At 36.5% G+C, this 16,728-nt stretch overlaps 1 protein-coding gene across 1 annotated transcript; it reads right to left on the bottom strand.

Annotated features, from left to right (window-relative positions):
- Positions 1 to 1,348: 1,348 nt before the first annotated feature.
- On the bottom strand, positions 1,349 to 9,075 carry LOC145389823 (protein FAM200B-like; the record flags this gene model as incomplete). The annotated part of the gene is made up of 3 exons (XM_080264962.1): positions 8,473 to 9,075; positions 7,880 to 8,134; positions 1,349 to 1,798 (listed from the first exon to the last, which is right to left on the bottom strand). Coding segments are annotated over exons 1-3 (1,308 nt in total), but the record flags the coding sequence as incomplete, so codon positions are not given.
- Positions 9,076 to 16,728: the final 7,653 nt, after the last annotated feature.

The following is a 16,728-nucleotide window of genomic DNA, read 5'->3' as shown; positions in this document are numbered from 1 at the left end:
TATTCTGAAATATCTTAAATAGCTGGTGTGCTGGAGCCATCCTCACTGGATTTTCTCTTGGAATGATTGGTTCAGCTTTAAGGTCTCCTTTCTTCTTCTGAAAACTTCAAGGACTTGCTGATGACTCTTTATTACATTTTCTATACACTTAATATTTTAACTGGTCAGGCACATGAAGCACTTGGCGTCTGACCTACCGAATTTTTAAAAATCAGTAACCCAGAGTTTTTTCTCGACAAAAGGGGCGAGAAACTCTTCTGGGGCGCATGTCGAAACTTTAATGACTAATTGAAGGGACCAAAAATAACTAAGTAAATCATAAAAGTGAGAGAAAGATGTGGGGGTTAGAATTAAAAGTATTTCTTATATTATGTGAAACGGTATGAACTTCTCTTTGCGTTTTGTACAGCGAGAGTTGATCTTCGCTGAGGTGAAAGTGTTGGAGAATGGGTACGTATTACGACCCAGGGAGAGGTGTTGACACAATATAGGGAAAGAAAGAAAAAAAACTAAAAGAGAGAGAGAGAAAGAAACAGGAGAAGTGTTGACAAAATACGGGTTAAAAAAAAAATTGAGAGAGAGAGAGAGAGAGAGAGAGAGAGAGAGAGAGAGAGAGAGAGAGAGAGATGTTAGGGGATTGAGATGAGGGGCAGGGTTGCCAGGTGGGTGGCTGATGTTGGCGCCCAATCTTTCCCGAAAACGCGCCCAAAAAGCGCCCAACCCGTTACTAAAGCCTTGATCCAGCTGTGAGCCATAATTTGATGACGCGAATTGTTTTTCCTTTCTTTATGACTTTATAATAGACAGAACTATATTATTGAAGTGCAATTCATCAATACAGCTTACCTTTATTTGTTCACTTTCCATGCATAGGAAACTATAACTTAGAAATAAATGCGTGCAATTATTTACATGTTTATCTATGGGAAAATAGATTTATGGTACAGTACAAAGAAATTTACAAACTTAGTCTATATTCAGAAGGTGTATAACCCTTTTGCAATTATTTACATGTTTATCTATGGGAAAATAGATTTATGGTACAGTACAAAGTAATTTACAAACTTAGTCTATATTCAGAAGGGGTATAACCCTGTATGTCTATGCTGTACTTCGTATGCTGAATGCCTACGACACTTTCGCTGTTCCCAGCTGCATACATATCTTGACAAAACAGCTTCAACATAGACTCAGTAGGTACAAAATCATTGCAACATATGCCATGTCTTGCCATGAATGCTCACACGTGCATAATGTTTTCGACTGATTTTTGCTGCAGTTTGTTTCTTATTTTACTTTTAATTAAATTCATTTGAGAGAACGCTCCCTCCACTGCAGCATTGCTGACTGGCAGTGCCAACACTGACAGTGCAAGCTGTCCCACTTCTTTAAAATCTTGTTCCCCTGCAGCATCTTCATGGCTGTATACTTCCATCCAAAACTCGCTGATATCATCGGAAGATTTATGGTCCCATTCACAGGTGCCCAGATTAAGCCACTGCTGCTCCAGCTTGCCTAGATCCCCATCGTACATTTGGAGGAAAGACAGCTCACTTAGGCGAGGCTTCCGCAACCCTAAAACAATATCAGGGGACAGTTTCGTCATGCTGTGTAATAGCTGGATATTGGCAGGGATTCGACCACGTATCTCTCGTACCAAGGTTATCATAAAATCCTGGCAATGAGATTTGATGCTGTTTACAGCATCAGCTTGGAGGCCACTCCGAGATACTTCTAGGTTGAATTGAACTCCCATGTCAACTGCAGCTAACGGCATGAGGTTACTGTCATCTGCCACCTGCAAACACGAAAATAAGCAGTAAACATGGTGACAAATAAAACACACGCACATATTGACAATTTGTGTGTGTGTGTGTGTGTGTGTGTGTGTGTGTGTGTGTGTGTGTGTGTGTGTGTGTGTGTAATGTCACAGGCTCAGTCATGATCACGTGATGGACCTGATCGTGTGTGTGTGTGTTCTTACCTAATTGTTCTTACCTAATTGTATCTTTACAGGAATGAGTCAAGCTCGTACTGTCCCGTGTCTTAAACCATATTTATCGTACATATCCTTAAATTTGTGAATTGTTTTGGCACACACTATTTCATTCGGTAGTGCATTCCATTGATCAATTGCTCTGTTTGGAAAACTGAATTTCCTTACGTCTTTATCACCTCTCTTCTTATGCAGTTTTTTGCAGTGTCCTCTTGCTGATGCTTCTCCATATGTTAAGTAATCATTTATGTCTATTTTCTCCTTTCCTGATATGCATTTATATAGCATTATCATGTCACCTCTTTTCCTTCTCTCCTGTAGTGTTGGTAGATTCAGTTTATTTAGTCTTTCTTCGTAGCTTAGGTCACTTAAGCTTGGTATCCATCTTGTAGCGGCCCTTTGAACTTTTTCAATCTTGTCTATGTGCTTTTTGAGATGAGGACTCCAGACTACTGATGCATATTCCAGGGTTGGTCTAATGAATGATGTTATTATCCTTCTTAGCATGTCTTCATTTATGTATGTGAATGCTATTCTCATATTTGCAAGCAGTGTATACATGTTCTGTACCTTCTCGCTGATGTGGTCAGCCGGAGATAGTCTGTTATTGATAATCACACCTAGGTCTTTCTCTCTTTCTGATGTATGTAGGGTTTTATTTCCTAACTTATAATCCCAATCAGGTCTTTTTCCACTTTTACCAAACTTGATTACATGACACTTGTCCACATTGAATTCCATTTGCCATGTACTACTCCATTCATGAAGTTTATTTAATTTCTTCTTGTAGCTCTTTACAAGAGTCTGTGTTAGTAATTCTCCTTTGTATTTTTGCATCATCTGCAAACATATTCAGATAGCTCTCATTTCCAGTGTTACTGTTTATATCATTTATATACACTAAGAACATGATTGGTGCCAGCACTGAACCCTGTGGTACTCCGCTAGTCACTTCTTTCCATGATGAGTAGTTTCCTCTTAGTACTGTCCTCATTTCTCTTTTTATGAGAAAGTCTTGCATCCAACAAAACAGTTTGCCTCGAATTCCTCCTCTTGATGGTACAGTTTCCATAAAAGTCTTTGGTGTGGTACTGTGTCAAAAGCTTTCTTGAAATCTAAATAGATACTGTCCACCCATCCTTCCCTTTCCTGTATTGTGTTTGTTACTCTGTCATAGTAGCTTAACAGATTAGTAACACATGATTTTCCTTTTCTGAAACCAAACTGTCTCTCTGTTATCATACTGTGTTCTTCTAGATGATTTACCCAAGCTTTTCTTATAAGTTTTTCTAATACCTTGCTTACAACACTGGTCAGTGATACTGGTCGGTAGTTGAGTGGATTTTGTCTATTTCCTTTCTTGAATAAGGGGACAATATTTGCTTTTTTCCAAATATCTGGTAGTTTACCTTGACTCAAGGATTTCTTGAAAATTAAAAATAATGGTTTACATAACTCCTTTGCACATTCTCGTAATACCCAACATGAAATTTCATCAGGACCACTTGCTTTTTCCTCTGTCTAATCTACTTAACTCCTCCTGTATTACTTTTTCTGCTATTTGTATATTTGGTAGTATGTGTGGACATGCGTGTTCCACATAGTCCCTCTCAAAATTTTTTTCTTCTGTAAAAACTAATTGGAAATTCTTATTTAGTGCTTCACAAATATCTTTCTCTTGTGTATAAGTGATTCCCTCGTCCGTAATGGATTGTATTATATCTTTTACTTTAGTTTTGCTTCTGATATAGCTGTAAAACAGCATTGGTTGATCACTACTTTTATTTATTATATCCTCCTCAAACTGTTTTTGGGCTTCCCTCCTTATTCTTGTATAGTCGTTTCTTGCCTGTTTGTAATTATTGTACGCCCTTTCACTATTGTGTCTTCTGTATCTATTCCACAACAAATCTCTTCTTTCTTTTGAGTTTTTACATTCTGTATTGAACCATTTCTGTATTTTCTTATCTGCTTCTTTGTGCTGTGGGATGTACTTCTGGACTCCTATTTCATAAAATTCACAAAAATTTTTATATACAGCATTTAAATCTTGTCCTCTAAGCTCATTTTCCCAATCAACTTCTAAGAAATACTTCTTTAGGTCTTGATAATTTCCCTTTTTATAGTTTAGGCTCTTTTTGTAACTATCATTGCTGTTTACTATGTCATATGCTATCCTGAAGTTATAGTTTAGTACTGCATGATCGCTTTTGCCGAGTGGAGGGTGATTTATTAAACTGTCAATATCATTTTCATGCCTTGTAAATATTAGATCTAGCACTGAAGGTACATCAAGTCCTCTTTTTCTGGTGGTTTCCCTCACATGTTGCGTTAAGAAAAACTCTTGTACGAGATCCAGGAGCTTTTGGTCCCAACAGCTTTCTTGGCTATTTATATCTAGAGTATTCCAATTTATATTTGTATTGAAGTCCCCAGTTAGTATAATTCTTTCCGATTTCTCTTCCATTCTATGTAGCAATGATCTTACACTCTGAATTATACTCTCTGCCAGGTCCTCATATTCGTCTCTTTCCCATGTGTTTGATCTGGGTGGCATGTACAAATTTGCTACAATTACTTTACCTTCAGATGTGTCGATCTCTACTGCAATCAGTTCTACTTGTGATGGTATATCTAGTTTTATTTCCTTGACTTTTAGATTTTTCGTAGTTAATATTATAATTCCTCCTCCTTTTTTTAAATATCTGTCTCTTCTCCATATATTGTATTCCTCTATGTTTAGTATGTCATTTGATATCCTTGGTATTAATTTTGTTTCAGTTAGGCATATTACTTGTGGTTCATTTTCTCTAACATAATCATTCATCTCTAGTAATTTAGATACCATTCCATCCACATTTGAGTACATCAACTTTATCATCTTGTTTATATACTTGTCCTGACATGGTTCTACTACCTTCCTCCTTTTTCTTCCATCCTGTTTGTGTACCACTTTCGTACCTGCAATCCTATTACTTTGTAAAAAAAATTTCTTCTTGTCCTCTTCTGATCTTCCCTCATTTTTTGCTTTTGCTTCCTCCCTTTTCTCTTTCAGTAATTCCATTTCCTCTTGTGTTAGACATCTTTTTATCCATACATTTTTGAACTCCTCTTTTTCCTTAAGATTCTTTGCATTTTTTTGTATCTCTTCCACTGTGTTTACACTCTGGAAAGTCACCTTTAGAGGTCTTGTCTTGCTTTTCTCGTATTTCCCTAACCTTTTGTGTTCCTCTATGTCTTTACTACAGATTTCCTCTGATACTTCTTTCAGTAAGCTCATTACATTTGCCATCTCCTTTTTGTCTCTTGTGATCTTGTTTTTAACTTCATCCTCTTCTATTCCAGTGATTACTATTGATTTGTTTATCTCTACTGAATCTCTGACTAACTTTGGATTGTTTTGTGTGTGTGTGTGTGTGTGTGTGTGTGTGTGTGTGTGTGTGTGTGTGTGTGTGTGAGGGTGGGCCTGGTAAAAGATAAAATGAGATTAGCCAAGGTTGACAGAAGGGCTTATAAGACAGAACAGTCAAGTGTTAATGGGAAGGGAAGGGCAGCGCAGACAAAGGGAGGACTGGAGAGAGAGAGAGAGAGAGAGAGAGAGAGAGAGAGAGAGAGAGAGAGAGAGAGAGAGGATTTAAAGAATGGATTAAGATGGATTAAGAACGTTTTTCTGATCAGGCGACTCCCAAGGGAAAGAGATGGCCAGGTGGTAGAGCAAATGAGTGTGTGCATATGTATACGTACAGTACACATTAAGGGAGGAACGACTATAAATATATAGAAGAGCGTTACAAAGAAACAGGGTGCACATAAATATGAAACAAGCACGTGGAAGAAAATAATTGAAATATATATATATATATATATATATATATATATATATATATATATATATATATATATATATATCTGTAGGTACTCTACATTCTAGAGAATTATTATGCCAACTTCTCTGTACGTATACACTCTTAGGGATCTGTGCTTTTACCTTTTCACGCAGGCTTATGCATGTTGGCTGATAATAGTTAAAATAATAGAAAATATGAAGCAAATAATAATGATAATGGGGTGCTTTGGGGCCGCCACTGAAGTGGTCGAGCCTGCCACTGACAGTGAACAGTCGCACTCTCATGAATCATTAATAATATATTTTTGTGTGGACTTATGATTCAAATTAATGTTTGTAATGTTTAGAGTAATTATTTTTTTCTCAAATAATTCAGAAGAAATGAAGGGAAACTACTTATTATTTTCATAGTAATACGTAAAAAATATTTATCCAGCTAGACTAGCATCAAATGAACTCCAAGATCCTCATTTATTTTGCATTAGTAGTCTTTTATTATACTGAAAGAGGTGGAGTTACATTACTCACTATTGGCTGGAACGAAATACTTTGTAATTGCCCTCTTCAAGTAGATTACTAGCCAATATAAGTAAAAAATCGGTACGACGCTCGTAACATCCCAAATATCCAAGTGGCGCATGCGCATTGAAGGTACAGTCCCAGGGACAAGATAGACTCTGCTTTTGTTTACTAATATTGCGGCACCCAAGATTTTGTAATATTCACATTTGAGGACATCAAGATAATTTCAGAAAGGCTGTCTTAGATAAATATTTTTACAGATCAGCTTCTAACTAACTGCTCTATGCTGCAAGATATTACCAAATTCTTCTGTTACTGTGCTTTCATTTCACCAAAGATTTTGTGTGCAGGTGGGACAAGAGGGATGTTTTGATAGTGAGGTGTGAATTATGACTGTGTTCTACCATAAAAGAGGCCATTCTGAGTCTTTTTGTAGTACACCAGTCATGAAGTGTGTGTGGGAGTGTTAAGTCATCTGGGTAGGAAGCAGTGTGTACTTTGTGAGTGAAAGTGAAAAGCACACACACACACACACACATATATATATATATATATATATATATATATATATATATATATATATATATATATATATATAGTTTTCTATATATACTTATTATAGAGAATATATTCTATTCTGGATTGATTAGCCACTTTGAGAAATATATACATACTGTATGACACTATATTATCCAAATTGTTTATTTTGTAATTTCATCATTCATAATCTGAGGAAATTGATGGCCACCCCTATTAATGCACAGGGGAACACAACAGTACGATCCTGATTCTCAGCGTGCGTCCTCTCGACTTCAGTCCAGCCTTCCGACCTCTCTCACGAGCAGGCAAAAAATGACTGTTGACCGTTCCTGGATTTGGGACGGTTTGTCGAAATCGTTGACTGAAGGCGAATTTAGGCATTAATAAATTTAAGTTAGTAAATCGTCTCAGAGGAGGAAAATATGACTTTCCTCATTGAAAACCATATATTAAGAGATACAAATCTACTCATTTCTTAAGAATTAACATAGAAAACATTAAATTATAAGGGATGAATGAGCTGACTAGTTGCTAGACTTGCCAGATTAGAATATTTTTACCTTTTTGTATGACTCATACAAATGAATAAGCTCTTGTTGTTGTGTATTCATTGGAGAGTGTAAGTGGTTTTGTAAGTAGGAATGACATTAATCCTATCACAAGTGCACACAAACAAATGCAGCATATGATTCATGAGCATGCGTGTCCTGCGACGTCTGTGGCAGGCCTGACCATGACGATTGTCAATTGTCTTCCACCCACAAAGCACCCCATTATTATCATTACTATTGTAAAAATAATAATAATAATAACAATAATGATAGTAACAACTAGTATTTGGTACTCAGACAGTACTATATGATATAGAAAACTGGGGGAGAGAGAATGAGATTAACGAAAAGTGGGAGCGGGTGTTCGTATTTCTGTTAAGAATCTTAGTAATTTAGTAGTATAGTGGATATAAAGATTGTTACCTCGTACGCCATGAGTGAATCCCAAGTTGGGAAGGTACGTGGCATCATTATCCGCTGCAACATGGACTGGTACAGGGACATCAAGTTGGAGAGAAGTTTGGTGATATTACATTTGTCCCCTTGGAAGAGCTTATTCACTCTGTTGACTTCACTCACTAGTGGCTGCAAGAATGAAAGGTGTGCTTTGTTGACTGGGTCTGCATACATATTATGAAGCACTTCAGAGGTATAGCTCTTGTCATCTCCTTGCACCAGCTGAAAAAAAGAAATACAATTAAATAATATATTCATATTCTACATAGCATTTTATTTGCACATATATCCATACATAAATATACAGATAGATAGATAACTAGATTGGTGTTATAGAGATTATTATGACATCTCTCTTTCTCTCTCTCTCTCTCTCTCTATGTATATATATATATATATATATATATATATATATATATATATATATATATATATATATATATATATATATATATATATATATACATATATATATATATATATATATATATATATATATATATATATATATATATATATATATATTGGAGGTGATAGAGGCGAAAAGAAAGATATCTTACCTGGAAGTGTAGCTTTAGCTCGTCGTATTGCTCCAAAATTCTTGTGACGCATGGTGCAATAGACATCCATCTTGTGTCTGCCAGCTGCATGATCTTCAAGGGTTCCTCTCCCACGTTAATTGTTGTGTACAATTCCTTGTATTTCTGCTGTCGTTGCGTGCTGTAAGAAAAATGTCGGTATGTCTCCGCCACCATGAATTCAAGATGATTAGGTAATGCTCTCATAGCATATGAGGCACACAGCTGCAGTGAGTGACATATGCATTTGATGTGGATGACGTTGGGATTAATCTCCCTGAATCTACTGATCACAGAGTTGTGTTTCCCACTCATTGCATTGCATCCGTCTGTTGCCAATCCCACACATTTCCTTGAATCAAGTTTCATATGTTCTAGGAATTTCACAAGTTCTTGAGTCATTACCTCAGCTGTGCCTGAGGATAAATTTAATAGACCCAAAAACGAAGTGACGACCTTCTTCTTTTTAATACTGGGGTACCTCACAACGATGCACAACTGTTTCTCTGTTGAAATATCAGTGCTCTCATCTATAATCAATGAATATGTGTTATCACCAATATCATCACAAAGGTCCTTCAACATTGATGGGCCTAATACATAGTTAATTATAGCTGTGCATTTAGTTCGGTGGATTGCTAGCTCCGTTGAAATAGCACTCACTAGCTCTCCCAGGTGGTCCACCGTCCTAATGCTTGAGTGGCAAGCAATATGGGCAGCAATCCTGGCTTCAGCAATTTTCACTGAAGGATCTATATGTCGCTTTATAATTCCTGTTTGAAATAATGTTCTACCATTAGAGAAGGGTACAGCATTTTTTTTTGTGTTTTTCAGTAGCTGCATGCCTCAACGAATCACCGTAATGAGCTTTAAAGGTCACCTTGCAATACTTGCAAGATACCTTTGTATCATCACCTTGGGCCATTCCAATCCCATCCTTCAGTGCTGGATCTTTTTCCCATTCCTTACAGTATTTTTCCCATATTTGGCCCATTTTCCCATTTTTCTTAACTCTGCTCTAAATGCTGTCTTGACTAATCCACGGTATGGCAAGAGGAGAGACGATGCGCGTTGTGACTGTGACCCACGACAAGCAGCAAACTTCTGTCTTGAGAGCTGAAAATCTCATTGAGAACACACACACATACAATGAGGCTGCACCTAAAATTCTGACCTTAATGTGACTCAGGGGTCAAGACCCAAGGGGCTTAAACCTCCCAATCGTCCAAGGGTGTGAGCCAACGCTATATGCTGTCTTATAACTCATATCCTGAACTTCATATCCTACAAACTTATGAAAGCGCCCAATAGGCACCCAATCAAATTAAAAGGCGCCCAAAAAAGCGCAATGCGCAACCTTTCAAAAAAGCGCGCAAATTCTTTCCAAAGGAGCCCAATTGTGCGCTTTTCGCTCACACCTGGCAACCCTGATGAGGGGAGTGAGGTATGCTGTTGAATAAATGTTCATTTCTCTATATTGCACAGGCACAACTGAATCCAGTAAAATACATCGTAAAACCAAAAAATAAACTTGTAAAATATATAACTAATGGCCATATCAAAAAATAAGCTGAAAAAAATAAACACCACATGAATAGTTCTGACTACTTGACATTAGTAACATATAGATATGCAGGGGTTAATAAACTTTATAACAATTTATAGATTTTCACAAAAAGATTCATGTAATAATATAAATGCTAATTGGAGTATAGGAAAAAAAATCTCAGAGAGAGAGAGAGAGAGAGAGAGAGCGAGCGTGACGTGTATTGGGTGTCTGTGGTGTGAGGGTTGGCTACCAGTCTATGAGTTCACTTTGCAACTCGTTAACTTAGTCTTTACATTTTAACAGCGCAGACCTTCGTCCTTTGGCAACCTTTAGTCTGTATGCTTTGAGGGAATCTGGGTATCTGGGGGCTGGATGATTGTTGGGTTTGGGAAGGGTGAGGTGAAGCATTAGTGTCACCTCAAGTGTCTTCGTGAATTTTGTACACTGCTGCGTTAAATAATTTACTAATTTCAGTTATTGTTTGTTGCATTCATGGATGCCATCTTGCCCGTAGAGATTTGGTTTGCCCACACATGTATCCCAGTACCATTGAACATAATGTTCTTTCTTTCATATATTTCCTTAATAGCTCCATTAATTTATATTATACTTTTACAACAGGGATTGGAACGTAATTTAGTCAGTATACCATTTACTAAACATTATCTAGATTTATGTAGATTATATATATATATATATATATATATATATATATATATATATATATATATATATATATATATATATATATATATATATATATATGCAGATATCACTGGTGGCAACTTTACCTCCGTTTTGGGCATCGTTTATACCTACATTCATAATAAAACATGTTTCTCTGGTGAATGGTATACTTTTGATATCTTTGGTGATTATGTCTGTCTGATTCCCATGTATAGTCTTCACTAATTTTTCCTTCCCTTTGTTATTTGAGCTAAAAGCAGAACCTGGACCTATTAGGATAAAGTCACTCACCACCAGTGTGGTTCTTTTACTTGTACTGAATCCTTGTGACGTTTGTCTGCTTTAACATATTTACCAGCATTTTCCCTAACTTGCTATAATACAGTCTGACTGTTTGTACTTCTTCGTCATTGGAATTCTGGGCATTATCTCAGGGGTTTATTTAGATTTCCGTTTATTTTGAACTATATGAAACAGCTGGTGTGCTGGGGCCATCCTCACTGCATTTTCTCTTCGAATAATTCGTTCAGCTTTATGGTCTCCTTTCTCCTGCTTAAAACTTCAAGGATTTGCTGATGACTCTACTACATTTTCTATCCACTGAATATTTTAACTGATAAGGCACATGAAGCACTTGGCATCTGACCTACCGAATTTTTAAAAACCAGTAACCCAGAGTTTATTTGGACAAAAAGGGCGAAAAACTCTTCTTGGGCGCATGTCGAACCTTTAATGAGTAATTGAAAGGAAAAAAAAAAAACTAAGGATATAAAAGTGAGAGAAAGATGTGGGGATGAGAATTAAAGGAATTTCTTATAATATTATGTAAAACGGCATGAACTTCTGTTTGTGTTTTGTACAGCGAGAGTTGATCTTGGCTGAGGTAAGAGGGTTGGAGAACGGGTGCGTATTACGACCAAGGGAGAGGTGTTGACACATTATAGGTAAATAAAAATAAAAATAAAAGAGAGGAAGAGGAAAGGTGTTGACACAATACAAGTAGAAAAAGAGAGAGAGAGAGAGAGAGAGATGTTAGGGGATTCAGATGAGGGGAGTGAGGTCTGCCATTGGATAAATGTTCATTTCTCCATTTTGCACAGGCACAACTGAATCCAGAAAAAGATATAGTAAATCCAAAAAATAAACAAATGGCCATATCAAAAAATAAGCTGAAAAAAATAAACATCACATCAATAGTTCTGACTACTTGACATGAGTAACATATAGATATGCAGGGGTTAATAAACATTATAACAATTTATAGATTTTCACAAAAAAATTTCATATAATAATATAAATGCTAATTGGATTATAGGAAAAAAAAGTCTGAGAGAGAGAGAGAGAGAGAGAGAGAGAGAGAGAGAGAGAGAGAGAGAGAGAGAGAGAGACGTGTAATGGGTGTTTGTGGTGTGAGGGTTGGCTATCAATTTATGAGTCCGCTTTGAAACTCGTTAACTTAATCTTTTCATCTTAACAGAGCATACCTTCGTCCTTTGGCAACCTTTAGTCTGTATGCTTTGAGGGAATCTGGGTATCTGGGGGCTGGATGATTGTTGGGTTTGGGAAGGGTGAGGTGAAGCATTAGTGTCACCTCAAGTGTCTTCGTTAATTTTGTACACTGCTGCATTAAATAATTTACTAATTTCAATTATTGTTTGTTGCATTCATGGATGCCATCTTGCCGGAAGAGATTTGGTTTGCCCACACATGTATCCCAGTACCATTGAACATAATGTTCTTTCTTTCATATATTTCCTTAATAGCTCCATTAATTTATATTATACTTTTACAACAGGGATTAGAACGTAATTTAGGCAGTATATCATTTACTACACATTATCTAGATTTATGTAAATTATATATATATATATATATATATATATATATATATATATATATATATATATATATATATATATATATATATATATATATATATATATATATATATATATGCAGATTTCGCTGGTGGCAACTTTACCACCGTTTTGGGCATCGTTTATACCTACATTCATAACAAAACATGTTTCTCTGGTGAATGGTATACTTTTGATATCTTTGGTGATTATGTCTGTCTGATTCCCATGTATAGTCTTCACTAATTTTTCCTTCCCTATGTTATTTGAGCCAAAAGCAGAACCTGGACCTATTAGGATAAAGTCACTCACCACCAATGTGGTTCTTTTATTTGTACTGAATCCTTGTGACGTTTGTCTACTTTAACATATTTACCAGCATTTTCCCTAACTTGCTATAATACAGTCTGACTGTTTGTACTTGTTCGTCATTGAAATTCTGGGCATTATCTCAGGGGTTTATTCAGATTTCCGTTTATTTTGAACTATATGAAACAGCTGGTGTGCTGGGGCCATCCTCACTGCATTTTCTCTTCGAATAATTCGTTCAGCTTTATGGTCTCCTTTCTCCTGCTTAAAACTTCAAGGATTTGCTGATGACTCTACTACATTTTCTATACACTGAATATTTTAACTGATAAGGGACATAAGGCACTTGGCATCTGACCAACCGAATTTTTAAAAACCAGTAACCCAGAGTTTATTTGGACAAAAAGGGCGAAAAACTCTTCTTGGGCGCATGTCGAACCTTTAATGAGTAATTGAAAGGAAAAAAAAAAAACTAAGCATATCATAAAAGTGAGAGAAAGATGTGGGGATGAGAATTAAATGAATTTCTTATAATATTATGTAAAACGGCATGAACTTCTGTTTGCGTTTTGTACAGCGAGAGTTGATCTTGGCTGAGGTAATAGGGTTGGAGAACGGGTGCGTATTACGACCAAGGGAGAGGTGTTGACACATTACAGGTAAATAAAAATAAAAATAAAAGAGAGGAAGAGGAAAGGTGTTGACACAATACAAGTAGAAAAAAAAATGAGAAAGAGAGAGAGAGAGAGAGAGAGATGTTAGGGGATTCAGATGAGGGGAGTGAGGTCTGCCATTGGATAAATGTTCATTTCTCTATTTTGCACAGGCACAACTGAATCCAGAAAAAGATATAGTAAATCCAAAAAATAAACTTGTAAAATATATAACTAATGGCCATATCAAAAAATAATCTGAAAAAAATAAACATCACATCAATAGTTCTGACTACTTGACATGAGTAACATATAAATATGAAGGGGTTAATAAACATTATAACAATTTATAGATTTTCACAAAAAAATTTCATATAATAATATAAATGTTAATTGGATTATAGGAAAAAAAAGTCTGAGAGAGAGAGAGAGAGAGAGAGAGAGAGAGAGAGAGAGAGAGAGAGAGACATGTAATGGGTGTTTGTGGTGTGAGGGTTGGCTATCAATTTATGAGTCCGCTTTGAAACTCGTTAACTTAATCTTTTCATCTTAACAGAGCATACCTTCGTCCTTTGGCAACCTTTAGTCTGTATGCTTTGAGGGAATCTGGGTATCTGGGGGCTGGATGATTGTTGGGTTTGGGAAGGGTGAGGTGAAGCATTAGTGTCACCTCAAGTGTCTTCGTGAATTTTGTACACTGCTGCATTAAATAATTTACTCCTTTCAGTTATTGTTTGTTGCATTCATGGATGCCATCTTGCCGGAAGAGATTTGGTTTGCCCACACATCTATCCCAGTACCATTAAACATAATGTTCTTTCTTTCACATATTTCTTTAGCCCCTTAACCGCGGGGCGTCACTTTCGTGATGCTTGGGAGCAAGGGATCATACCGCGGGGCGTCGCTTTTGTGATTCTGTGTTATTTTGAATTCACCCGGGCATCGAAGTGGGGGCTTGTATCATCTATCAGTACTGCCAATGTCCAACACTAGTCAGCACTCCTAATCTCATCTGTACTCCCATCCATTGTTGACAATTTAGCCATTTCTCCCCGTTCTTGACTCCCCTCCCTACCCGTCCTCCATTACACTATCCTCTCGCCTGCCCGGCGTGCTTCGCTAAGTAAATCTTCCCTGGAATTTTTCACTGATTTCATCCATTGAAATAAGCCCTATGCCCTATTCTTATACCAAATAATATATACAAGAAAGAAATAAGGTAAGTGAGTGCCATACACCTGGAATTGGCTAATTATCACCTGAGAACACCTCACATGCACTCGTTCACTAATTTTCGCTCTTTTTTTCCCCTTGAAATATTCCATATAATCTATTTTCGTAATAAATATACATATAAGGAGGGAAGGGAGAAGCCCAAGTGATATTTACATTCACCTGGAACTACCTAATTTATAATGTATTGTCTAGATTTCCTGCCAATCATTTGAGTGCTAGATATAGCTGTTTCAAGAGCTAACATTGGTAACACTGAATATCCCCTATGTAGGCCTATACTCCAATTAGCATTTATATTACTACATGAATCTTTTTGAAAAAATCTATAAATTGTTATAAAGTTTATTAACCCCTGCATATCTATATGTTACACATGACAAGTAGTCAGAACTATTCATGTGGTGTTTATTTTTTTTCAGCTTATTTTTTGATATGGCCAAGGTCAGTGGACCAGACTAAATATTCCAACTTGTAAGCCGTACCTGGGCGACTGGGACACTGCCAACCGTCCCAGTCGCCTAGAAGAAAAAGTGTTGGCACGGCTACGGCTGAATGCCACCATTGTAACCCACATAAAACCTTATATGGAAAGACGCTTCCCACCGCACTGTGACATCTGTAATGCGGTGTTATCTATCAGTCATATCATCCTGCGCTGTCGGCGATTTATTCGTGAACGCGCTTCACTTATGAATTACTGCGGCGCAGTAGACGTCCCCTTCACCCTTTCCACCATCCTGGGTGATGGGGACATTGTTATGACTGATAAATTGATGGCTTTCTTGAGAGAGACCGGACTGATCAGAGTGATGTGACTTTTTTACTGTGTGGTTATGGTTTTTATGAAGAGTAAATATGTATATATTGTAATATTAATTAGGGTTGACAGTTGACATATTTTAAATAGTTCCTCCTCCCACCGATCTATTTCTAATATAGATGTCCCCTACATTAAGCCAAGTTCCTCGCCTGACAGTCACCAGATGATGAGTGCAAGCGTGCAATATAGGAAGGTATTGGGCACTTGCAGTCGATGGTGGTCTGCTGGGCGAGGTTCTTCACTTTTTGTACAAATTATGTAAATACATTATATTATCTTGCTTAAGTTGTTCTAATTAGGGACGACAGCTGACGTATATGGAAATGTTCCTGACTCGTCTGGTTCCCTTTCATATATTGATGTCCCCTATATTAGGTTGTGCCCCGACTGACAGTCACCAGGTGATGAGTGCAGGTATGTAATGTAGAAAGGCATTACATATCTGTAGTCTATGGTGTTCTGTTAGTCGAGGTATTTTTACCATTAGTGTAGGTCTAGCTATTTGTCTCTGTAGGATTTAGTATAGGTTAGCGATTTGTCTGTTAGGTGATTAGTTTTAGGGTCTTTAGATTAGTTTGTCTTTATATTATAAGGTATAAAAAATATAAAACCAAGGAAAAAATTAAAAAAAAATAAAAATACAAAAAAAATAAATAAATGAGATTAAAATTATTATATATATATATATGTACGTTTGTATGAAAATGTGTCTGTATGTATGCATGGAAGTGTGTGTGTGTGTGTGTGTGTGTGTGTGTGTGTGTATGTATATATATATATATGTTTGTATATATATGTATATATATTTAAATGTATATACATATATATATTTATACATGGCCTTAATAACCAGGGGCTTCGACCCCAATGGTTGATAGGCCGGAAAAAAAAAAAAAAAAAAAAAAAAAAAATATGGCCATTAGTTATATATTTTACAAGTTTATTTTTGGGTTTCACGGTATCTTTTACTGGATTCAGTTGTGAGTGTTCAAAATAGAGAAATGAACATTTATTCAAAGGCATACCTCACTCCCCTCATCTCAATCCCCTAACATCTCTCTCTCTCTCTCTCTCTCTCTCTCTCTCTCTCTCTCTCTCTCATTTTTTTTTTAACCCGTATTGTGTCAA

This window comes from Coenobita brevimanus, unplaced genomic scaffold (genome assembly GCF_032717465.1).
Source record: "Coenobita brevimanus isolate Jiangsu-jjx unplaced genomic scaffold, ASM3271746v2 jjx.HiC_scaffold_2404, whole genome shotgun sequence".
Classification (NCBI taxonomy): Eukaryota; Metazoa; Arthropoda; class Malacostraca; order Decapoda; family Coenobitidae; genus Coenobita; species Coenobita brevimanus.
Note: the sequence above shows the minus strand (reverse complement) of the source record. Positions and strands in the feature narration are given on the sequence as shown.